Raw genomic sequence first — 25961 nt, forward strand, 5'->3', positions numbered from 1 at the left:
TTATCCTTTTGCCCCTCAAGTCAATTCTATGATCTTTTTTAAAGCATTCTGGACAAAGGGCTCTGACGTTATGCAATAATTTGGTAATTTTAACACTCTATTATATATTTTTCTTAAAACAGACAACATGAAAACAAAAAAGGCATATTCTAAGCCAATGAATTTCAACCTAAAGTAGTGAAAACCAATACAATGATGAGGAAAGCCACTATGATTTCTGTGGAAACATGGCTTGTGTACTGTTAAACAAACGTCGGGTGTAGCTAACGGTGGAAATAAAGACAACAGAAGTGCTGTCAAACATGACAGTGGTGATAAGAACGGCTACTATGACGACAATACAGCTTTACATTGTGGACTATTCCCTATCCACCGATCACATATTATTGTTATGCATCTGATATATTATATATTTAATGAGGTTGTATTTATTGTTCTACTTTAGTCATTGCGCACTAACAGAAACAGTTCCCCTTGTAGCAAATGGGTCACCCAACAAACATCGTTACCAGACAGTGTTAGAAAACAGATACACAGTCCAGCACTGCCCGGTAAGATGAGTGCTAAGTGCCAAAAATGAGACTTTTCACAGGGGTTAACTTCAGTATTGTTTGGTTGTTGTTGATAAGCAAAGTTCCTCCGATGTGTCACTTCCTGAAGTTCACGGACAGTCATCATCATCATTACCAGGCAGTATTAGAAAAAGTAATGAAATCCAATGCTGCCTCGTAAGATGGAGAAGACTACCCAGATGACTCCTAAAAAGCAATTCTTCACATCATCACACATCCATTGGAACATTCAGCGTTACATTGAAATCAGGTCAGTTATAATGAGTAGACGAATTATATCCAGACTATCACACACTACCCATCCCTTCTGTTTATAAAGCCTGATGGTGAACGTCATTTCAGCAGCGAACCACAGAAACTACAACTTGAACCAACTGGATGAGAGCTCTGACTCAGTCAACTATCCCAAATACTGTATGCCAACAAAATAACCAGCTCCAAAAACAGGTACAGCTAGTATGGCCCAGGAAATAGATGGCTTTGTTCCTTTTAAAACTGGAGCTTAACAAAGCAGCCGAGGCAGTGAGTAGGCCACTAAGGCAGTTAATAATTGCCCAAACCTGTTCTGACTGGTCTGATATGACATCACGACCAGGCTGGGAGGGCTGCTCTGTTTAACAATAAACGGTTGAGGAAAAATATGCATTCGTGTAAGAGTCGCCCCCAACCCTACCCTTTGCAACAATAGTATTTAGTGGGTGGTGATAGTCCATCCGTTACTGAAGACTAAAGTTCACAATTCAAACTACTGTTGTTTTATAAATCGGCATTACGGCAGGTGTGGGATGGGCTGACTGATGCTAATGATAGTCAACGTTCTCTGTTTAGCTGTGTGTAGTGATAACAGCCAGTTGGAATGTTGTTCCGGGCTGATCTGCGACCGATTCTGCATGGGGAAGGTCATGCCCAACACCTCCAGTTTACTGAGTAACGTCTGGTTCCCGCAAAGTTTACCACTCATATACATTATATTCAAGTTTGGTATATTTGGCAAACTGGTCAAATTGAATTATTAATACTATCTCAAATCCTAGTTTGAATCATTTGGTTTTCAGTAAACACCACAAGGCGTTAAACTATACAAAATAGCTAGCGATAACCAATTTGAACACAAAATCACACAAATAATTCGTAACAATTTAAACAGCGAAAACTGAAGCTTGTAAGTGAATGGCAAATAAATAAGAGAAAGGGAGGGAAAAAGAGAGAGTGGGAGAGAGAGCAAGAGAGAGAGAGAGAGACTCCCTGTAACCTTACCGTCATGAAAGGGACCCTGGTAAAGTAACAAAAAAGCACGTATTAGAGAAAAAAAGAGAGAACGAAATCTCACATTTCCACCAAGTGCTTGTAAAGCCTTTAGCTTCTTCTCGCTCAGTCAGGACCCATGCAATGAAAACCACAAGCAGACCTGCGCTCCCAGAGCCTCTATTTGGTTAATCATCAGCATTATAAACCAGTGCAGCAGGGCCTTCTGAGAAAGAAAGAGCGGTAGAGGAGAAGAGAGAGAGGGGGGGAGAATAAGTATTAAAGAGCAGTTCGAAAAAGAAACAAGTTAAGCACATACTTCATTTAGCAGTTCCTCAATGTTGAGTATAAGTTGCCTCGGTTTTGTCTAATTATTTTTGCCCTTCTCATTTCAGCTCCAGTCAGGTGCGGGTTTAAGCTTTCCTGGCCGCCTGCACGGGTCTTTGGGTTGTGAGCGAGGTTTGATCAGGTAACCCTGCCCTCCTTGTTGGAATGTGACTCCACGCTGAAATGGACAACCTGAGGGGTAAACTAGGCTTGGCCTTAATCAATAGTTTGTGAAGAACAAAGATGAGGTAACCCTAAACCTTACTTAAAGGCGGGCCTTGTTCGGATGACTCAATCTGCGTTTCAGGTTTAAATGAATGCGTTGTTTCCTGATGCGCTGCTATGAGCATGCAAAGAGAGAGAGAGAGAAATGTGTCTGTGTTTTTTTTAGGAGAAATCCTAAGGTTATGCAAAGCTAAAGCTGGAGGTGTTTCTGCCGAATTTGTTTCCTTTCACTTTTGGCTGAATGAAGCTGGAAATGAAGGAGGGCGATTTGCATATGTGATCTTATCCTGTTTGATACAGAATTTCCAAAGAACCCAAATGCGCTGATGTTTTATTATATATTATATAACTGATTTTAAAAAAGATATTGTTATAAACGTTATTATTCTAAGAAACATGTTTGCTGACCAACTAAAAACTCTTAAATAGTTTCCCTGAAATCTCACCTGTAATGATAAAAATGACAAAAACGGTGCACACTTGCTAGCAGACTAAATGTGCACCGAGGCGGGAAGCTGAATAAAATGTCTGCACTTAAGTACACAAGTTCAATGTGCTGCACTTCCGTGACCTCTCACCCGTACGCGGTAATTAATACGCCATTTTCCTCACCGTGCTCACGCGGAGGAACAAACACTAAAGCAAGAACCATTGGCCATTACTTGCATCGTCTTCACACTAAAGTGATCTCTGTGATAAAGGCTTCATCACCCTCCAATTGTGCAGATCTGTTACCTTTCCACATTGTCCTGCGAGGAGCTTTACTCTAAAAATGCTTTGGCTGGGATATAGGACTCTGACAAATGACTCATTCAGATGAGGGAAGGAAACAGACTCATTTTCCTCCACCCACCAATCAAAACCCTCCACCTCACTGTGCATCCATTGTGCTGCCTAGCCGACATTTTCTTTCCGCTGCAGAGAAGCTCTTTCAAAATGCATAATAAAATAACTAACCAACAAAAGTCAAACGTTCTTCATAAACAAAAGAGTTTTAATCTGCAGGAGCACTTCTGACCGTCAAAAATGAAACATTAAAGAGAAGACGAGCGATAAGTCTGTATAAGATAAATGGCAGTTGTTTAGTTTTTATGCATTCAGCAAAGGAAGAACAAATGCAAAAAAAACTAAACATATTTAAATTGTAAAATACCCAAAGCCTTTCTTTATCAACCATACCTTGCTAAAGCTAATCATTAGATTACGAAAAATGTATTTTCAGCAAAAACATTGAAAAGAGAACCTAAGCCCCTCTCTTTATCCCCTCTGACAAGGCGGTTTGCCTTTACCTGCCCAAACTGGTCTATCCAGTCAAGGAATGACGGTTCGTGTCTATTGTGTTCTCTTTTTCTTTATGTTTAAATAGATAGGAATTCGATACAGACTATAATAGCGCTCCTACCTACGTCAACCACTTTCCCCGATATGCATTCTGTCTCACCTACAAGCAATTTACTTAAAATGTACAAACTGTAAAAACCACTATGCATCTACAATGCCAACTGCTTCGTGGTCTGTTAGCAAACAGGAACGAAACTGAGGGTGGAGACGAACAACATCAAGCAAATATGAAAGTAAACCAAACCAGACGGCAGACAAAGAAACAAATAACTAATTTCAAGTTAAAAAGTTACCCTTCAATCCTTAAAATGGTCCAATGGTAACAAACTGCACGGTGTTGTGTTACTGCTTCAGAAGAACGTCCCCGCCGGTTGTCTTCGGAAGAACGACGCCCATAAAAATTCTGCCTCCGAAAGCCATGTTGCAGACGGACGGAGACCATCTTGGGCTGAGAGCCGGATTCCTAACGCAGCACTGGGCGTAAAACTAACAAAAAGTATAGAAGTCGACCGGTGAGCCTTTGTCTGAGCGAAGACCCGCTTTGCCGGGAGCTCGAGGTGATGCTACCTGTTTAACCTCTTCGAGACGAGAGACAGAATTTGTAAAGAGCTTGGTTTACATGTAGCAGGCCCCCCTCCACCCCCACAGGTGTAATTTTCATGCAGCAGCCAATCTCCTTAGCCTCTAGCGCTTGCAGGTGTGGGCCTAACTCTATGATAGGTCAGTCCCGCCCAGGAGGGCCTTTTCCAACCACCTGCCCCCGCCCAGGTGCTTTGTGTATGCTTATGATGTCATTCCTGGCTTTGTATCATTGCACCTTCTTTTCCTATTTCAACAGACAACTTCATTTTAATAGACACGCCAGTATCGGAAAAAGGGGGCATGAGATAGAAATGCCTAAAAGAAACATGGCCTGTATAACAAGACAGGTAAAGTATGCCCTTTGCACAGTTTTGTTCACACACCCATGTGAACTGTAACCTCAGTTACATAAAACAGGAGACTCAATAAAGTAGATTAAAGCGAGTAAAGTATTATAGACGAGGGGACACAGGTAGACTCGACAGGTGAAGGGGGATTGTAGTTGTGTCACCTGGCAGGAATAGCCAGGCCTTGAGGCATCTGGTCTAATCCCTGTCTACATCAGACCGTCGGGAACAGCTACATTGAGGCTCACTGGCCCAGTGTAACTGCTGGATTAGTCTAAACAATGCAGATTGACTTGATACTGATCCCGTGTCTGACGGATGTCAAGGAAATCAGGATAAGAAATGGTGAAATGTCGTGCCAAGTGTTGACAGATTCAGAACGAAAATCTATATTTAAGATTTTCTTTTAAGGAAACATGTTTATGAAGGATGTTCGAATTTAAACGCAATAAATAATAAAACACAAACAAATGAAGAATTTTGAACGGTTAAAAGAACTGTGATTCTGAATTTATTGGTGATAGAACACGATTAAACGAAATAATAGAAAAGAACAGGTTGAATAGCTAAAGTCATTGTACTATATTGTTATAGTAGACCATTAAAAGTTAATGGCACTCAACTACAATGTTTTTTTATAATTTTATGATGTTTTACATTTCTGAAGACAAAAATATAATTGTGCCACAATATTAAATTAAACTAAAAAGATGCATTACTCGGGCAGGAGGCTAGAACGGAAGGGAACTTCTTCAATACTGTTTAATAAGCATCACATCATGAGACCTCAAGAGGCTGGTTAAGACCAAGCCAAGAGAACATTTTTCAAATAAGCTCTACATACAATTCTGGACAAATATTGATCTGAAGGTACATTTAAAAAGTGAATTGTGCCAACATATTAACCAAATCTGTATATTTAAGACGGTTTGTGTTTCACAAATACATGATTTGGACTAAATAATAATGAATAAGCAGCAAATAAGAGCCCAGAACAGATGGGGACTTCTTCAAGACTGTTTGGTAGGATCTCAGGATGAGATGTAAAAAAGATTGTTGACGAAAAGGAGCCTACGTTGAGAATGCTCAAATACCAGCTTTGATTTATTTTAATGATCAAAATTATTGCATTTGTGATATTCCATAGTTGTGATGTTTATTATGAAATGTGGTCCAAATATGAAAGAAATTCTATTACAGTGAAAATGAAAGTGTATAACACAAGACCAGTCTGGTGTAATATTTTAGCAACATGGGACATTAAATAATAAACATAATTTTGACATGCCAAGCAAAGTTTTCTTTCAAGTAAGCATAATGAGAGCATTACCACTATAGGAAATGTCAGGGGCACAAAGCATCACATTTAATGATGTTGTTAAGGAGCTTAATGGGCAGGTGACTCCTCAGCCATCACTGATTGTGTGTGAGTATCATGTCAGAACAAAAGACTGAAGTTTTTCCCATGATAACCCGACACTCAGAGGTGTGGACCCCGATGACCTGCCTTACCCCTGCCATCATGAGCACATTCATCTTCTCAGACCATTTTCAGCTTTTGACCATTTCTTTATTTTCACTGAGTGCGACAACTAGCCCAACAAGTTTTCTCAATTAGAATGAAGATTTTCACATTAGTATTGCTAAAATAAACATAAATGGAGCTGTCGCAATATCAGATTTTCACTTCCCGGTATTGTGGCAAAAACCGCAGCAACGATATTGTCATGATATCTTTTAGGTAAAAAAAATAAATGCTATCGTTTACATTTCCCCTTTTCTTTATTTTGTGTTTTTTTGTTTTGGGCCAAACAATTTCACTTAAATTTATATATGTAAGGATTATGGGTTGTAAACATTGTGGCTCTTAAGTCAAAACTTATAAGGGATGTTGAATTGTTTACAATATTATCATTATTACATCGAACAATATTATGTGTAGAATGAACACGGTGTCGATAATCAACGTGGTTTTATCACGGTTATTGTCGGTGCCGGATATTGTGGTACCACTAAACAGAGAAGATACCCCAGAACCGCCTCTAAGATTTATGACAAAAATTTACTAAATCTTTGCATGTCTATTTTTTTGCATTTGCAACGATAGCCTACATACAATAGGCGCGGTTACCTGTCATTCCTTTTAAAAATAGAAAACCTAGTCTTGGAAATGTACTGTAACTCCTAGTTAGTCATTGACTCTTATACGATCTCTTCTCTGATGAGGGCTGACACATAGCCTTTCTTGATCAGCAGACCAGAGAAGTGCTGCACTAAGGTAAACGGGGACAAAGAGCCGTATCCATTAAGCCCGACTGCTTAGAGTTTCTCTCCCCCGGCTGTCCAGTGTGACTGCAAGGAAATTGTCCTGTCTAAAAGGTTTGCTTTGTTTAGCATTCTTTCATTTGCATTCCAAATGAGGTTTGAGAGTGAACCGGCCAGGCACAACCAAAACTCATTTGGGTAGAGATAGATATCAGCCATGGCTGTCACGCAAGGCTAGCGGAGGGGACCGGCTTCTTTTCCAAAAGATCCATGCCACAGAATGTAAGATGCTGTGAGACCACATCACTAAATTATCGGTGTTCCTACACTCTCTTCAACCACAAATCAATAATATTCCTTGACCGACATGGCAGTGACAAACATGCGATTAGCCAGAAGCTCACATGCTTATTTACCTACACATCTGCCCAACAGAAGGTGGACATAAACAATGTAAATGTATAGTGACGTGCTGTTTTTCATACTGGTTTGCATTCGTGACCCATTCTGGAGTTACTGGAGATGAGCCACTTCTCAGAAAGAAACAAATTATTTCACAAAGTCTGTGTACTCAATAAACGTCACTAAATCTCTTCATGTAGCTTGGATAAGATATGTTGTGATAACTAATATTCAAAGTGTGACTTACACACTCATGGGGCAGCACTTCTCTAGTGTCTTAATGTCATAAAATACCTGTTGCACGACCACAAAACCTGAATCTGTCTTAATGTCAAATATTTGTGTGAAACGTCTCATATATTTACTGGTTTACTTTTTTTATAAATTAAACATTTAAGAGAAACCTTTTGAGAATCCAGATTGGAAAATTTAACTTTATACAGCAGAATAACAATAACATAAGAGAATGTTACTTGTCATTGCCATGCATTTATTGAGCCAGGCTGTTCTTGAGATGATTCAAGTTCAGTTCAGTTTATCATTGTCATTTTTAATTTTAAATCCAAAATAAAGTTGATTTGAAAAATTGTTGGATACCTGATTGTGTTCTTCACAGGCCCTGTGCACTTCAACACCTGTTGCATGTTTTTATCTCTTTGTGTCTCTCACCCCTTATGCTTTGCTTTTGTCTTTTGGTACGGGTGACTCCTGGGTAATTACAGAGTGTGTTGTCTTAGCAGGAAATAAAGGCTCAGTACAGATGGGTCAATCCAAAGGCTCTTTTTAACTAGACATCTAATTTCGTTCTTACATATACAACAGAGTATTTTATACACCTGCCACAAAATAAAACATACAGTATACACATCACCTTAGTTCCAACAGTGACATTTTAGTATGGGGAGCATTTCACACTATTATCAAGTTTCTTTTTAGCATGTATATTATTAGAATAATGGCTGTTTAATAGATCGTATAAAGCACATATTCTGCATTCTGCATTAGGGATATTCTACATCCCTAATCCTATCCAATATCTAAACCTCAAAAAGATTATAATAACTATTAATAAGCACAAAATTATGAGTTTATTGAGGGAAAAGTTGTGAATGGTTTTAATAGCGACCTTAAAGTAAAAATAAAGTGTGACAGTTCCAACTTGTCTTCAATCAACTTACTATTTATCGCTTTAAATGTCAAAAAACTTTATATGCTCATAACTGGTTGAAAAAGGGTTATACTCGGCATCTTGAAAAGTGATATCATTCACCAGGGAATGGAGGTTTGAGGGAAGACATAGGCAAATAACCACAGCCTTGCTCTGACTTGCCATGCATTATCTTCATTGGGTAATTGGCCTCCAGGGATGTGAGTGTGTGTTCAAAGTCTGTCTATGTGTCCCCAAGGAGGAGTTGCCATAGGTGAAGGAAAAATAGAAAAGCTACCAATTAATGATGCACAGATTCTCAACTACAGACTAACAAATCACACCAGACTCTGCCTGATCACCGATTCACTTACTATCTAATACTTCAGAATGAATAGCGTTACAATAATGCATTTATACAATCAGGTCACAGTGCAAGGTATAAATGTTATCAGTTTGTGTGGTCCTTGGGAATCAAACGCAAGACCTTGGTGTTGCTAGTGGTCTAGCTGCAGAACCGTCGTTCCTCATAAAATCTGTTCTCAACCAGAGCTACTGTACATAATACAAAAAAAATGTCATTAGGAGATGGTTGAACGACGCAGAACAAAACTCCAAGACCTTGAAAAAAGCTCACTATTAGCACTTCACTCAAATATGAAAAATGTTTATTTTCATATTTGCTTCATAATTTACATTTCTAGTTCTGGGTTTTGTCCAAAAAAACTATGGGATTTGATTTGGCGTGGTGCTATAATTACTAAGGAAGCTGATTTGTATGTTAACATGGATTCATGCTGGATTCAGCTGATGTTGGCTGAATGCACTGGTTATTATACCACATCAATGTGCCTCAGCAAAGACGTCAGTCCTCTTCTTATAAAAATAAATCCATTGAGAATTTAAAACGACCATATTCCATACTGCTGTATTGACTCTGTGTACACATCCGACAAAAAGCTTTCTTTTTTGGTATGACCCTCAACAGGCCATCAAACACACCTGTGCTGGGCCTGTTTACATAATGAGGGAAAAACAAGAGAGAAATAGTTTGTTTGAAAAACGAGGCTGTCTGTTGTCTCGCAGATCTCCTCTCTCATTGTTTTTGCTAAAAGCCTGCTCTGCTCGCTCAGCTTTTAGGCATACAGCGTATTGTTAAGCTATGTGTGCTTTTCAGGAGATGATGCTATAAGCAGCCATTACACCATCTCCTACTGTTACACACCTGCCGGCACAATTATTTTAGGAGATTGTTTTGTTTATTACATTGAGAACTTATGGAGATCACCAGAGCCCACTTTGCCCAATGAGTCAGCATGCGGGATAATGGGATCAATCATTTCATGCTTTCATTTTTTCAAGTTAATACCACTGTGAATCTCCTTTTGTTTGTTTTTGAATGAAAAGGGGTTTGTGTGGGCGCAGATGGAAAAGCATCAGAAGGGCAGGTAATGATGCAAGAATTGTTTGTGAGACTGTCTGCCCACAGGGAGCTCTGATCATGGGTAGACAGACTCATCCACAGACTCCTCCCTGTGGACCAGTAACCATGGATGACGTTAGATGTACACGACATAGTTTGTGTCATCAGTTGCATTAATGCTAATCGTATTAATAATTTAAAATGAATCTAAAATTCAATCTAAATTATGAGAAATTCAAGCTGAAGACATTTTATTAACTGTAAAAGAGCATGGCAAAGCTGACACTGGTCATTATCTTTCATAAATCAACGTAACAGTCAGCACTTGACAACTCTTAGAACCCCCTGCAAAAATGTAACAAAACAAAAATAGACTGTGAAATGACATTAGTGGGGTATGTGAATGCGTGAGAATTTTTCTATAATTCCCTGCAATTAAACTGACTGGCATCTCATGCGCAGAAACAGTATGACATCACAAAAGATGAAGATCTCTTATCAGGATTAGGTTCTCAAAGGAAATCCCAAGAGGTGATGCTACTTTCCTCTGGGAGATGTCAATATTCACACCAGTGAGAAACAACTCCCTACATAGGATCCTCATTACAGACAGAGGGTATAGCAAGATTTCACACAATTTCCTGACGTCATTCGAATCTATCTCTTCTGTTGTCCATGATCGGCACAGTGTCTTTACCAGATGCCATGCAACAAGTTTTACGGAAATGATCTGTCCACACTGAATGTGAAACCAATGTGACACAATCACAATCAATGAAAACATGTTTTTGTGTTCAGTAGAAAAAAGAAAAGTCACACAGATTTGAATGACATGAGCGTGAGTAAATGGTGAAAGAATTTTAGGAATCTAATGAACATTTTACATAAAAGAAACAATAAATTGAATCAACCAAAAAAATCAAAGGGTTTTCTCAAGCTTTAAAAAGAGAACCAGACATAAAAACGTTTAAAGTGAAGCCAATTTAAGTATTTGTCTGTGATGAAAATCTCAATTCCTTAAAGGTCAAATGTGTCATTTTTTGGAGGATCTATTGAAAGAATTGCAACATACTATACAGTACATTACTATGTCTTCAGAGGTTTATAATGACTTAACAAAATGAAATGTTATGATTTCATAATCTTAGAATGAGCTATTTCTATCTACATAGAGGGGGGTGCTCTTTCATGGAATTCGACATGTTATTTCTACAGTAGCCCTAATGGGACAAAGTGTTCTACAAAGCGCGTTTCAAATGTTATCTCCTTCAGCAAAGAAGCGAAAACGCGACACCTTAGCCCTGTGTCAGCCACCGTAGTGCTCTGAAAGGAGGGTGGGGAGCCTTTGGTTGCAATTCACAATCTCACTGCTAGATGCCACTAAATTTCGTAAACTTTACCTGTAACATTTGTGCTGCATATACAACCAAAGCTGAGCACTGACAAAATCACACAATCAACAGTGACTAAACTGATTTCCTTTTCATGCGTGAAAAAGAAGAAATTAGCGTATCAAAATGATCAACACAAAATACAAGCAAAGTTTAAAAGCACATGTGTTAACATGCTATTAAGTATATTTTCAAAATGGCATACTTTGTCAGCCTACTTTACAATATGTAAATAACCTTTTATGAATGGTGACGAATCAAAGTCCAGTGCCTTAAGTGACCACCTGACTGTTCTCCAAATACTGTCTCTACGGGAGCGCACCACAGCAGCACATTTGATGTTCATATAACACAACACTATCAGAGGGCTCGGTGGTTTTACTGCTGCACAAATACAGCCCAGCAGGCCATTCTGCCTATAAAAAAACCTTTGCAACAAAAAGCAAATGGTAGAGAAATTCAAGCTTAATCCAATTCCTAAAACATGTATTACGATCCGAACACGCCACAGTTTTGCTTCAACTAATGTTTTGCTTGTCAATGTACAGTGTGACATGCCATGCAATGTTGCGAAACCACAGAACAGAAGTTATCTGTGTTTTTAAAGGCATGACAATATAGTTACACTGACTATGGTGATCTGCACAATTCAGACATATTACATGTTTGTGGGTAGCAACATTTCAAACTCTTCACATGGATGAGAAGATGTGCACGGGTGAAGACATTTTGTTTACGTTGAGGACAAAACGCATATGATCAAAAGAAACATAACTTATACATGCAGGCTAAATTCTAGTAAACACGATGACAACATGATGATACATGTTTCACTGCTATTTCAAATTCCATTGAGTAAAATACTGTTGCTTTAAATAACTACTTTAAGAATATAAACATTCGTTCAAAAAGATTTGCTAAACATAGTTAAAATAACTTGGATGAATTGTAAATCCCCTTTGCATTTTATTATTGCTCCTTTGTTCCATAGGTAACAATGCAACGAAGCTACATTAAAATTTAAAAGCGTAAGATCAAAACACATTTTTTTATATTTAAAGAATAAACAACAAATCACAAAATGTATGGAGGATATGAATGGAGTGCCAAAGAGTAAAATTTACATTCATGGAATTTTAGATACAGTAATTATTATGAGGGTTACCTAACGTTTATACAGCTAGTAAAACGAAATAAGAAAAACCAACACAAAAGCAACAAATAAAGATGACCATAAACAACAAACAGGCAGTAATACTGAAAGCAAGGAGGAAGCATTGGCTTATCCAATTAAGCAGCTTTCGAAAATTTCCTTAATCTTAACCCCAGGTGACCTACCTCAGAAGCGGCCCTCCAAACACATAGCCCTTCCAGACCATTTCTAGATCCTTAGCAAAATACGTACATTAAAATCCATACACAGAAACCAAAATGGCACTCGCAGTACTTTGAAAAATAAGACTTATGCCAATAAGCTCCATGCAAGACGAGCAGGCTCGCACATGGGGGAAAGATTTTGGGCGTCTAGGGCGACTGCTTTAAAGAATCCGCTAGCGTTATCACCAGAGGTTATGCAAGAATAGTTTGGTGGAAACCTTTGCCTGGTACAGTGATGGGCCCCTGCTGCACGCGGCCAAGGAATCCCGTATGAAAAAATTCCTAATTGCCCTTTCTGAGTCGGAATCTGTCAGGCTCACCCAGGTTGTATCACTTAGGTTATCTCACACGCTAGACAGCCTTGCTTGTTGGACAAACTATTTTTAGTTTTGAACTTAATCCTTTCACTGAATCTGAGGTCGTCTCTTGAAAGAGGGGATATGCACACAAAAAGGACGAAGTGTCATAAATACCAGTGTAATGCAACATCGTTTTTGTTTTCAAGACGTGAAGTGTTTCCATTTGGGAAAAGAAATAAAGATTTTCAATTTAAAAATAAAACTTTAAATGCTACCAGCACACACACAAACATACCAAGCAAAACAAACCCAAATTAAAGAATGAAGAAGACACAATGACTTTGAACACCTCTTGTCAAAAGGTGTTACGCTCAATGGCGGTGAGGTGAGGAAGACGGGTATCAAATACTTAGATGAAAGAGGCAGCGCACAGATTTAGAGCTTTTTTGTTTGCACGTGTTCAAAGGAAGCAGCTGCTGACTGCACAGGGCTCAGGTCCGATTCATCTGTAGGGCGAGACAGACGCAGTATCCTGAGGCACAACAACACACACACCACACAAATACACACTTCAAAGTCTACAGAGACACAGACTGCTTCTATGTGCTAGACTCCAGTCTTCATAACTCTGTCATTTACTATAGCTGCATACACAATCCCTGAGCCCGCCTGAAGTCGGTATTAAATGGGTATTTATCAAGCAGGGTATGCTTATTAGTCTGAGGATTCCGTATGATGCCATGTGGCAATTTTAATAATCTAATAATTTACTGAAAACCAATGTAAATCAATAAAACTGTTGTTATATTTCAGTGCTTGGAAAAACACACCATAAAGGAAAAATACGAAGAAACCCACGACAAAGTAAACATTGAGGTCAAATGTCAACAGGTGAGACGCAAGACCTACGCCCAGGTGCCCATCCCCCAACCGGGTGTATTTTCACAGTCGCTTGTTAAAATTCAAATATTCCCTTGGACATATGGACGCGTGTGTGTGTTTGAATCCCAAGCCTCTGCAAAGCTTCAGTTAATATTTGCATCACAAGCAAATCACTATTGTGTGGCCTTTGAGTTAAGAACGAAAAGTTCATTTCTTACTAAAAACGATGTTCATCGGCATACTTATAGATAAACACGTTAGCTGGTGTTAAATGTTTACCTTAAGATTTCTCTCATTTTTGAAAGTATGTATTTGGTACCTCCCAAAATCACAAACTAGCACATACGCTGAGGCTTAGACAGGAAATGAGGTCAGAAAGTGAATGGCTTAGGCAAACTGTACCGAGCCAGCGACGAAAGCTTATTCTTCCATTTCCCTATTCAAAAATATTTGCATGTGCTGTCTGAGTGATGCTCTCCAGTGACCTCCCATGTGCAACCAAACCAACATGCAAAGCAAACTTCAGAAGAACAGAGCACCAACCCCCTCTGCAACAATACACTCCAACTAATAACCCTGCTCATGGCGGTTGACTCCCATGCCACCAAACCTACCCTTGTTGTCAATGGCATATCATATAAATTTCAATATAAAACTAACTTTTTAGGGAGCATCTATTGCTGCTAATTTTTGATATAGACAACAATGGAAGCGAATGGCAAAGCCAAACCCCAGATTGCTCTGAGCTTCTGTTTGATTCCCGGATGGCTCCTATAAAGGCTTATTTCAAGAGTGATTATTAGTGGGACGAGTTAATGAGGCCCATCTGCATCTGTACAACAGGACAGATGGTCCATAGGACGACATCTCAATTATACTATACACAAGGGTATAGAATACACCTAATCCCAGATTTACTACAAAAAACATATGATGTTCAACAGGTGTTTGTTCGGGCCGGGCAACTTTCATATGTGAATGGTATTAAGCTCTGGTCCCACATTACTCCGGGGAATGACTGCACGTCCAACACATTATTCCTCTACAGCATCTTCCTCACAAATTCAATATCCTCGCTGTCATTTGGAAACCTTGGATGTCCAATTTCAGTTCTTCAGGAAATGGGATTTTTTTTTACTTTTCAAATAATTAAATAATGTGCTGTCAAATTTGACAAGCACTTTTCAAACAGTTCTATTGGTTAGATATTTGCAAAACCCAGTGACAAACATAAAGGGAGACTCATGATAATGATTCAAAAACACGAAATTTTCGAGATACACGGCGTCAGAAGAACAGCGGCAATATAAATTTCTAAATTCTAACCATCCAACACAAGACAAGCTCCGTGTTGAGGCGTAAAAACAACAGAGTGTCATATCAGGGGAGACCAGTGCAAGATAAATTAAGAGCCTGCCTTAGGAGTCAAACCCATAAGGGCTTTCAAAGAGCAAGAATGGTTGCATCAGTCTGTTTTGTGCCATGGAAACAGGGCCTCTCTGGTCTGCTCTATGGAGCGACGCACAGGCAAACACGAGTGCTCTCACGCAGAGGCGTCATGCCCATAAGAAACAGAGGGGGCAAGTACACATAACATATCAGTTATGCACATAACCTCCAAATAAAGAGTTAGGGGCTGTATCCACCGAGGTGACGTTACATTTCAAAATCTTTCATTTGCAATTTCCTTCGATTTGCATTTCTGAAATAACTTGTTAAAGTTCTAACCTTCCAAAAACAGACTATACGAGATTTTGTTGATTAAAAATAAATTACATTCTGCTCTCACTGTCTGGTTTTGTAGATTATTGTGTGCATTATACAGTGCTTTTCAATGGCAAACATGTTAGGGCCATTAGTGTTGGAAAGATAAACAATTTACTGTATATCTTGTGTAAAATGCTTTTCTTCATCAGAGAATATTAAGTGTACTCTGGTGTACACTGTCCATTAACTCATTATACTAAAATAAACATGATAAACTTAACAGTTATGTAATATAACATGGCTTAAAAGTTTGAATTGAAGATGACTTCGATGTCGACGCTAGCTCAATTTAACCCACAGTGTTTGGCTCACTTTGCCCCATAGCTGCCATTTTGGGGAAAAAAAATACCTAGATTGTCAAATCTAGGCTACTCTTTAGATACATTTTTTGCATGGTTTCATATGTTGGTAAATAACCGACATGCATCATACATTGTTTTGCTTTGATGTAGACTACCAGCCATTACAGCTGATATGCCAAAATGTTACTTTGACAGGACAAAAAAAGATATTAAAGTAAATTGATGCTTTCCAATTGTCCAAGTGCTTCTCATTCTCACTTTCTGACAGAAATGCAACAATGGTCAAAGTGGCAACAAAAGTGTCCAGTATGAGATACAGATCACCTTACCAGTCTTAAACATGAACATTTAACATAAACATTTCAAGTTCAATGAATATGTTTAGTGAAGGATTTAAGGACATGCTATTTTATAAACTACAGTTGTTTACAAACATGGAGCAAACATAATGTAAATGCACATGGTCATATAATAATATAATAGCTTTTGTACATGTTGTATTGATTTAATTGTTTAGCCATGTCTGCACTAAAGACTGTGTTGTTTTATATGTTATAAAGTCAAAATCAAAGTATATACCTTTTGTTATAATTGTTTAATTAAACCATTAAATTACATTAAAGAATCCACTTTATGACAGTCAATTGACAATCTGTTTTCTTACATCACAATGAGCTCACTCATCCGTCGTATTGCGGGATTAACATTAGTTTCTCTATTTTACTGTGATGTTAAATACGATTTGTTTGTTTATATCAAACATGCCAATGTTGTGGCTCACCAAGAATTTGTATTTTTAACTATTTTTTTGTATTTCGTGGTTCTGGAGCAAAAACTCACTTAACTGAGGTCTGGTACTGATAATATCGTCCTGGACAACATCAGAGACAGGAAGGTTTTCAGGCGAGAGCAACCAATACACATTATTTAACAATAGCGCCTCCTTCTGGAACCTTTTAACATGACAGCCAAAGATAAAATCTCCATCAGATGCATGTAGCCTACTGCAGTTTGATCAGAAACATACTCATTTTTGACTTAAATACATTGTTATTAAATTATAGAGTTTAAGTTGTATTTACATTTGGGAACAAATCATGCAAAGAGGTAATATAACTTTAAGATGATTATATTACATTTATTCATTTGGCAGACACTTTTATCGAAAGCTTCTAGGAGGAAGCAAGGGAGATAATGAACAACATTATTTTTTAATTTACACATTAAACTTCAGGAAAAGGAATATTTGTAAAAAAACACGCTAGATGAATCTAAGCATTAATTTTGAAAACATAACCATAAATTTACCAAACTCACGATATGGTAGTTTAACCGGTGTATTTGTCGTAAAACTAATCCAATTTGTAATAAAGAAAACATTGTTTTACTATATAAAGCCATGGTTACTACAGGTGAATATGTTTACATGTAGCATTAATGTTTGTCTGTAAGACTGCAAGATGGCCGACAGAGGGCGCCTAGTCAATTCAGTGACAACAATACTCAACAATTTGGGTTGATGAGGATGAATTTCAAGAAGATTTGTTTCTCGTTTTCATATAAGGCCTCTTGTGACACTGTAATTTGATTACATGTAAAATATTGACATGGCTGCAGGTGAGTGGATGAAAGTTGTAGATAGAGTGTCGAGGCACCTGCGCTTAAGCCGGTTGGTCTGGTTTTCATAGGCCTGGTTAGAATGCAGCATCAACCACTCAGCTCTAATAGATGAAAGAAAAAAACATTGGTCTGTAAATAGTGAATTAATGGTGTGGGTGAGGAGCCACAGGTGGAATAGATGAACAACAGACATACTCCTATCACAATGTCAAGCACTCACTGATGTCAAACTCTAAACCTTTACCTGTGAATTTATATGTACAAACCACTTTTCCCAAGTACCAACATTAAAGGGATAGTTCAACCCAAACGGAGACTTCTTTCATCATTTTCTTACGCTCACGTTATTCAAAACATGTATGACTTTCTCTCTGCAGAACACAAAAGAAAATATTTTAGTACCCCACTGACTTCCCTTGTATGGACATTTCTCAAAATATCTCCTGTTCTGTGGAAGAAATCGTTCTGTATGCAGGTTTAGAAAGAAAATGAATGATGACTGAAATGTAGTTTGGGGTGAGCTATCCCTTGAACATGAGTTGTGAAATATGTGTGTATGTGTAATGATCCCTTAGATTTATGATGAGGGAGTTTTCAACTTTTCTTTGGTGTTTGTGTGTGCGGGTTTTTATTCCAAACAACATGCTTGTAGATGAATAAACAGAAACAGGTTTATGGCCTAATTGGCAATGAGACAATAGATACAGGCCGAAGTTCATATCTTAAACATGACTTCCAGTTAAATATGCAATAAATATTTGACTTTGAGCTATAAAAATGTTTAAGATGATATTCAATTCACTTTATTACAATTTAATATTTGTTTTCTTTTGTTGGTTGTTGTTGTCACACCTTCAGTGAATGTTTACTAATGGTCTTATTTTCACATGTTAATTACTTTGTTCCTTGGATACAGAAAAGATATTCAACATTTCCACCATTATTGGATAGAACTAGATATTATGTTGCAAAACAATAATACAAATCGGTTAATTGTTAAAGTCAGCAGAAAAATAACCATTGTTCTGGGTAACAAATGAATACATTGTTTTTATGTGAAATTTCTTATCCCCCTCAACTGACAGAAAAATACAGAGTTCAAGTGAAAACCACTGACAGAGTATATACACATTTTCACAAAACCTTGTGGGAGAACTTTAGCCCTTGTAACAGGTTCCCCTTGTGTCAGCCCCTCTGTCCCTATATTTTATTACGCTGTGAAGTAAAATTTTATTCAAATTCTCAAACTGGCTGATAGAAGTCAGACCAGTCTTTCCAAACAAGTGCAAGCACTCCAAGTGATCTCTCATCTCCTGCAATGATGTATTGTGTTTGTTTACAGTTGATGGAAATGCAGTTTTACCTGTCTACTGCTGTCAGGATAACAAGGGCATCTTAACAGTCATCTTGATTGACACTCATAATTATATGGCGTTTCCTATAGGGGGTTGGGTAACAGTTGTTGGCTGCATTGCTCAAGGCAAAAGATATTCAAACATTCTTACCCTTCATCCAAATGGTTTGCAGCCGTCTCAGCATATATTTTCTTTGTAGAGTTTTAGTCTTACACACACACTTACTTACTACAGCCGCCAACCACTGAGGAGCGAGGAGTGAAGTAACATTTACACGGATATCAAACTCATGACCGTGATATTAAGTGCAACGGTCTACAGGAACACATCCTGTGTATATAGCATGCATGGTTGACCCAACTTAACATAGAACATTCTTGGTCTATCCAAAGCAACTTATAAATGAGAAAGCATTGAACTTTAAAGGGATGGTCCACCCAAGTTTATTCAAACTCACGTCATTCTAAACCTTTATGACTTTCTATAGTCGAACACTAAAGAAGATATTTTGAGAAGTGTCAATGGTTTTGTGTCCATATAGTAGAAGTCAATGGGGGCCAATGTTATTTGTACAAAATATCTTCTTTTGTATTCTGCAGAAAAAAGAAAGTCATATATGTTATGACCCTGGAAAACAAAACCAGTCTTAAGGAGCACAGGAACATTTTGAGGAATTGCCAAAAAGACAAGGTATTGGTAAAAATGACTGATGTTTCTTTTATGCAAAAAATCATTAGGATATTAAGATCATGTTCCAGGAAGATATTTAATATATGTCCTACTGTAAATGTACAAAAACTTTATTTTTGTGAGTGGATGGCCTCAGATTAACAACTTCAAAGGCGATTTTCTCAATATTTTGCATTTTATGCACCCTCAGATTCCAGCTTTGTAAACAGTTGTATTTTCGTCAGATAGTGTCCTATCCTAACAAACAATATATCAATAGAACGCTTATTTCTTCAGCTTTCAGATGATGTAAGAATCTCAATTTCAAAAAATTGACCCATAAGACTAGTTTTGTCGTCCTGGGTCACACGTTTGTATGATGAGGGCCAAAAAATGATTAAACATTTCATTTTGGGGTGTACTATCCTTCTAACATCTTTGTGATGTCTTCATTGAGTTTCATTTGGCTTAGCTCTTCAGTGCCCTTCCAATATAACATAATGAAATAAATACTGAGAAGCAATGTGATTTTATGGTATTTAAAGAGCGTTTCCTTGACTTATTTCTGTGTTTGCTAGAGTAAGAAATGCCTTTATTTAGTCCCATCAGTATGTCACAGGTAATTGGGCAGGCATTGTTGTGTGATCATGCAGGACCATCAGAGAAGTATCGGTCAGACATTCTTTAGATTCCTGTGAAATGAGAGGCAGAGGAATGACACGTGTCCTAAGAGGACTTGATATTGACCACTGGTAGAGCCTGGATAAGGTTATATTAGATTCACAGATTACCATTAGTGTGATTTACTCTAGATACTTTGTGGCTATTGTTGCTTTCGTCAGTTTACATCCTGAACATATTACTTCTGTGTTGAAGGATCATTAGCTAAAGAGCAGTCGCTTCATGGTTCTCTTCTAGATAGCATGAGATGGCATGTTGAAGCGAACTGAGATCTCACATGAGCTGCCCTTTTACTATGGGGATGAAAAAAATTATTTTACTATTTACCTACCCTCCTGTTAATCCAATTCCAAACCTGTTTAGCTTTCTTCCACAGAAGAAATAGGGACACTGACCCCCATTGACTTCGATTGTGTGGACATAACAATTCGTCGACACGAGGGTGACTAAATGATGACATCATTTTTATATTGTCATCTTCTCCCAAGACAAAAATGGTTACTCATCACCCGAGTAGAAAGATATAGCAGATATGACACAGCGAAATTTGCCCAGGGTCTGCTCTATAACTGGAATCATGCACACACTTCCCAATAATTCCATCTTATGATATCATAAAAAGTCAGATGAAAACAAAAGCTGTCTTTTACAATGCTTTATCATGTGTTCCATCTCTTCCTTATAACAACATTGACTAAACTTTACAATTACCAGTAAAAATGCCAGCTCAGTCATTCTTTGTTCGTTGATCGATGTCAAACTTTGTAAAAAAAATTCTCTGGATTGCCTTTTAAAACATTTGGTAATGTTAACTGCACCAATATTTTAAATTCCATATCCGGGCCTATATATTAAGTAAGCAGGTCATTACAAGAGACTAACTGAAAGCTTTTGGAATAACGCACACGTCTCACATGTAGAGTTACTGTAATGCACAACGAGCGCTTTGCTCAAATATTCACTAAATCCCAACCAGCAAAACACAAACTTGTTAACTCAAGTCGCATGCTGGAAGTGACAAAACAACAGAAAATGGACAGAGATAAAGCTATACAGAAATATTATACTCTGAATATACTCTCCTTCACCCCCCCACCCCGGCACTCCCTCAAGGCCATGTTATTGTTCCTGCCTATCAGTGTCATTTCCATAGCGCGTGCTGAAAGAGAGAAGATAAATTGAGGCAGGTGAGTGTGGATGTGAAACACGGAGAAGGAGCAGGCAACCACACCAACAGCCCACCTGCGCTCAGCTCCGTCTGCACTGGCTCCTGAGAGGAGAACGTTACATTATCAAGAGGACTGCTGACAGCCCTGAGCCGATAATGCATTTGAGTCCTTAAGGAGACAAAGCGATGAGAAGATAAAAGTGGAATCATCGGAAGAGGAATACACTGCATTGGAGCTCACGTTGTCTGAACAGGTAAGAACATGTGTGTTTCTTGCGGCGGTGACTTCAGTTGACATACAAATGAGCACCGGTTTGAATATGAAACTCAACGGCACGGGTTACTCAACACCTAGAGAGAAGTTAACTGCCGGTTGTTTGTGTGATTATGCACAGTTTTAAAATGACTGGAAAATGAAACGAATGGAAAGGCATGTATAACATCTGAAAGTGAGCTTTGAGGCAAATCTGAAGGATGTTGGAGATACTAAAAGATTTGTTAATGTGTGTTTAAAGGGGATTATTTGGTGCTTAAACTGAAACTAGATGTGCAGTTACTTATAAAACATTGACAGTAACCTTGCAAAGTTAAAGGGATATTTCACCCAAAAATGGAAACACTCTTGTCTTTTCAAACCTGTATGACTTTCTTTCATCAGCAGAACACAAAAAGAAGATATCTCGAAGAATGTTGGTAACCGAGTAACTGACTTCTCTTGTATGGACGCAAAACCAAGGCAAGTCAATGGGTACCGGCATTGTTCGGTTACCAACATTCCTTAAAATATCTTCTTTTGTGTTTTGCGGACGAAAGAACGTCATACAGGTTTGAAACGACAAGAAAGTGAGTAAATAATGACTTATTTTTTTTATCTCTCATTATTTTTTGGGGTGAACTACCCCTTTAACTGAAGGCAGTTTCGTCATTGGGCATCAACCCAGACATGAAATTAGATATGTAGAGCATCCATGAATTATCTTCCTTAATAAACCCATGTCAACCAAGAGTGTCCAGAAGCAATGTAACCAGTTTTTATGAATAATTTATTGTTATACCAAACATCAGGTTCTCGCTATATTGAAGATATAAGAACACAGCTGAAGTTCAAGTATCGGAGCCCACTGCACATAGAGAATGAGAATCAGGTCAAGAACCTTTCAAACCCTTAGCTTTTTTGCTCGGGGATAACAGTGATGGTTGAGTTAATGAATAGCAAACAACTCGTGCACTTGTGGTGGTCAACCAGTTCGCTGAGGCGTAGCTTGAGAAAGGAGATAGAGGACTCGCTCGCAGGTGCTCTCAGGGCCACGACTCTGATGAGTCTATGGGTTTTACACAGTGCTGAGAGACTGGCTGCCTGGGCACCGGCCCGTTCTCTAGGAATGCCAAAGTGAGATCAATATAATGAAGAACAAACAGGTGCATTGTGCTGTGCAGTGATGGAGAAAGAAGCACACACACACACAGATCTGCCTGCAGGGCTGTGTGAACAGGCCATCTGCTGCCGGCCAAACCCTTGCCTGGATGTGTGTAAGCACAAAACCACCAGAAAGAAAGCCAACGGCAGAAAGTAGATTAAATGCAAATACTGTTCAACTGAAATGATGTGCTGTTGTTAAAAAAGATTCACGTCTCTGAATGCTCGATCAGCGGAGCGTTGACTTCAAGAGAGCTTTAGTGCAGTCAAAGGGCTTCTGAAGGACAGTGAAGCTGATGTTGGAAAAAATAACAAAGACAACAAAGTAGCCTGTGTCTTAGCAATATTGTAAGCACACGTGTTACATGTGTTCTTGACCTTAACTAACTTCAACAAAATAAAGGTTGAATAAGAACTAAAAATAGCTTTACTTCATAGCCCTACGCTATAGAAAAACATTGGAACGTTGCGTTATTTCAAAGGACATCTGTGCCCTGGTGCTTTAAAGACCATAGAAACAGAACATCTGAACAACTGCAGAACACCTGAACTATTGTTTTTAAGTCCACAGAACCATAGCCAACTAAAGAACTCTAGGAGTAAATATGGTTATTAATAGATATACAGAAACAAAGAAAGGGCAGTTCACCCAAAATTGAAAGTTCTGTCTTCATTTCCTCACCCCCAAGTTGTTCCATATTTGTATAAATCTGTAAATAAAAAGAATGCTTGTAACCAAACAGGTCTTGGCCACTATTGACTACCATAGTAGAAAAAAACGCTTTTCTTTGTTCTGTTTGACTACCATTGTCATTTTAGTAGCTAAAGGAGTAGTTCACTTTAAAAATACATTTTCGTGATAATTTACTGAAGTCAAAAAGAAAATAAGGTTTTTGATGAAAACATTCCAGGATTTTTCTGCATATGGTGGACTACAATGGACTGCAAACGGTTGAAGGTCAAAATTACAGTTTGAGTGCAGCTTCAAAGGGCTTTAAACGATATCAGACGATGAATGAGGGTCTTATCTAGTGAAACGATCTGTCATTTTCAACAACAAAAAAAATCGATGCTTTATATGCTTTAAACATTACGTATTTTGTGAAGTCATGAATGTGCATCGCAGAACAAAGCAAGGCGAACCTTTCTGTTTATAAAGCATATACTTTATTTTTTCTTAAATGACAGATCGTTTCACTAGATAAGACCCTTATTCATCGTCTGGTATCGTTTAAAGCCATTTGAAGCAACACTGAAACTGTAATTTTGACCTTCAACCATTTTGAGTCCATTGAAGTGAACTACATGGAGAAAATCCTGGAATGTTTTCATCAAAAACCTTTATTTCTTTTCCACTGAAGAAACAAATACATGAACATGTTGGATGACATGGGGTTGAGTAAATTATCATGAAAATGTATTTTGAAAGTGAAATACTCCTTTAACGGTGGCCCAGAACTGTTTGGTTACAAACATTCTTCCAAATATATTTGGAACATACAGATTTGGAACAACCAGATGACCGAATTTGGTGAAATTTGGGTGAACTATCCTTTAAAGAGGTGGTGGTCAAAAGCAAGGTAACACAAGGCGGCCAGACACACCAAAGAAAAACTTTTTGTTAATTTTTTAATTGTAAAACTATTAGTTACAGGGAACAGACGACCAACACACAGAATACCAATATGCCCAAGTCGGTTAAAATCAGTTTTAAAGGTCAGGAAGTCAGACAAAAGTCATGGTGTTGACTTGAAAACCTACCTTGTTCAGGCTTGTTTTGTGTACTGTTTCTATGTTTGCACAGCCATGTCAATGCAAAGTGTTCCCTCAGTGTCCACATTGAATTCACCTTGCAGTGTCTGTTTACTTTATACAAAGATCTGTGTATCAAACAATTAGCTATTTGCTCTGTCTATAGCCTGCACTTTAATAGGACAAAAAGAAAAAAAACATGTTTGTCATCTTTTTAAACAGTTCATAAAACCGAATATTTCAAATATTGCTATTTCATTTTCCAGTGAGTCTGCGAGAAGAAATCACATTCCTGTAAAATGGAGCCCAGCCCTGTGGTGTGGCACACGCAGGTGGTCCCCCAAGACTTCGACCTCGAAAGGACGAGTTCTCAACCCGAGTGCTCCATCTGCTTTAACACCTACGACAACGTCTTCAAAACACCAAAACAGCTGGATTGCACCCACACTTTCTGCCTAGAGTGCATTTCCCGCATCATGGCCACATCCATGGACCCCCAAAACTTGCAAATCTCCTGTCCCTTTTGCCGCCATCACACTATCATTCCCAAAAAAGGGCCCCCGGCGCTGACCACGAGCCAGGAGGTGCTGTGCCGCCTGCCCGTCCACCAGCAACACGAGGAGTCGGTATGGCTGGAAGGAGAGAGGCTGTGCTACCAGCAGCCTATAGGTAAACCCGGCATGCAGGCTTTCTGTATCTGCATCGACATTGGGGCCAACGGACAAGGTGTTGTTTCTTCTCCCCAGACTCGACCGAGACTTGGGTTTTTTGAGCGGTTGATGGACTGGAAGCGGCTGTTGCTCTTTATTTTTCTTATGGTGTTACTCATGGTCATCATTCTGTGGCCTCTGCAGTGCATTGTCACGACCGGTTCTATGCGTTGTGCTCCCCAGCACTTGCAGCCATCCACTACCACAACAACAGTCTCTAGCACAACAACGACCACCACGACTCACACATGAGTATGGCAAAGACTGTCGGATGCTAAAGGAGTTACGATGCGGTTACAAGACTTTGTGCATCATTTACTTTTATTCAAGTGTTCAATTGCTGCGTACCAAAGTTTGTGAACCAACATTTGAATCCTAAAAGTTGTATTAGTTAGGAATTTGTATTTTAGGCCCATGTGGGGTTCTTGAAGTCTAGCCGAACATCTGACAACTGTTTGCCTACACTGATCAAAACAGCTTTTTTATGAAAATGCTTTAAAAATACATAAAAAAGTAATGAGATCTCATACACCTACATTTGTAAATGCATTATTTAAACTGTTTATCGACAAATAGAATTTTCTACTTTTGTAAATTTGAAATATATTTCGACTGTTTTCCCTGCAATGTATTTTTGTTGACATTTTTCCTAAAAAATAAATTACACATGCAAAAAGCACATGGAAATTGTTCAT

The 25961-nt window shown here is 38.4% G+C and overlaps 1 protein-coding gene across 1 annotated transcript; it reads left to right on the forward strand.

Annotated features, from left to right (window-relative positions):
* The first annotated feature begins 21359 nt into the window (after positions 1–21359).
* LOC130409160 (RING finger protein 223) lies at positions 21360–25956 on the forward strand. Its single transcript, XM_056732887.1, has 2 exons — positions 21360–21641; positions 24823–25956. The coding sequence occupies exon 2, from the start codon at positions 24856–24858 to the stop codon at positions 25516–25518; it is 663 nt and encodes a 220-aa protein (XP_056588865.1). The 5' UTR covers positions 21360–21641; positions 24823–24855; the 3' UTR covers positions 25519–25956.
* Positions 25957–25961: the final 5 nt, after the last annotated feature.

Source organism: Triplophysa dalaica, chromosome 20, assembly GCF_015846415.1.
Source record: "Triplophysa dalaica isolate WHDGS20190420 chromosome 20, ASM1584641v1, whole genome shotgun sequence".
NCBI classification, from domain to species: domain Eukaryota; kingdom Metazoa; phylum Chordata; class Actinopteri; order Cypriniformes; family Nemacheilidae; genus Triplophysa; species Triplophysa dalaica.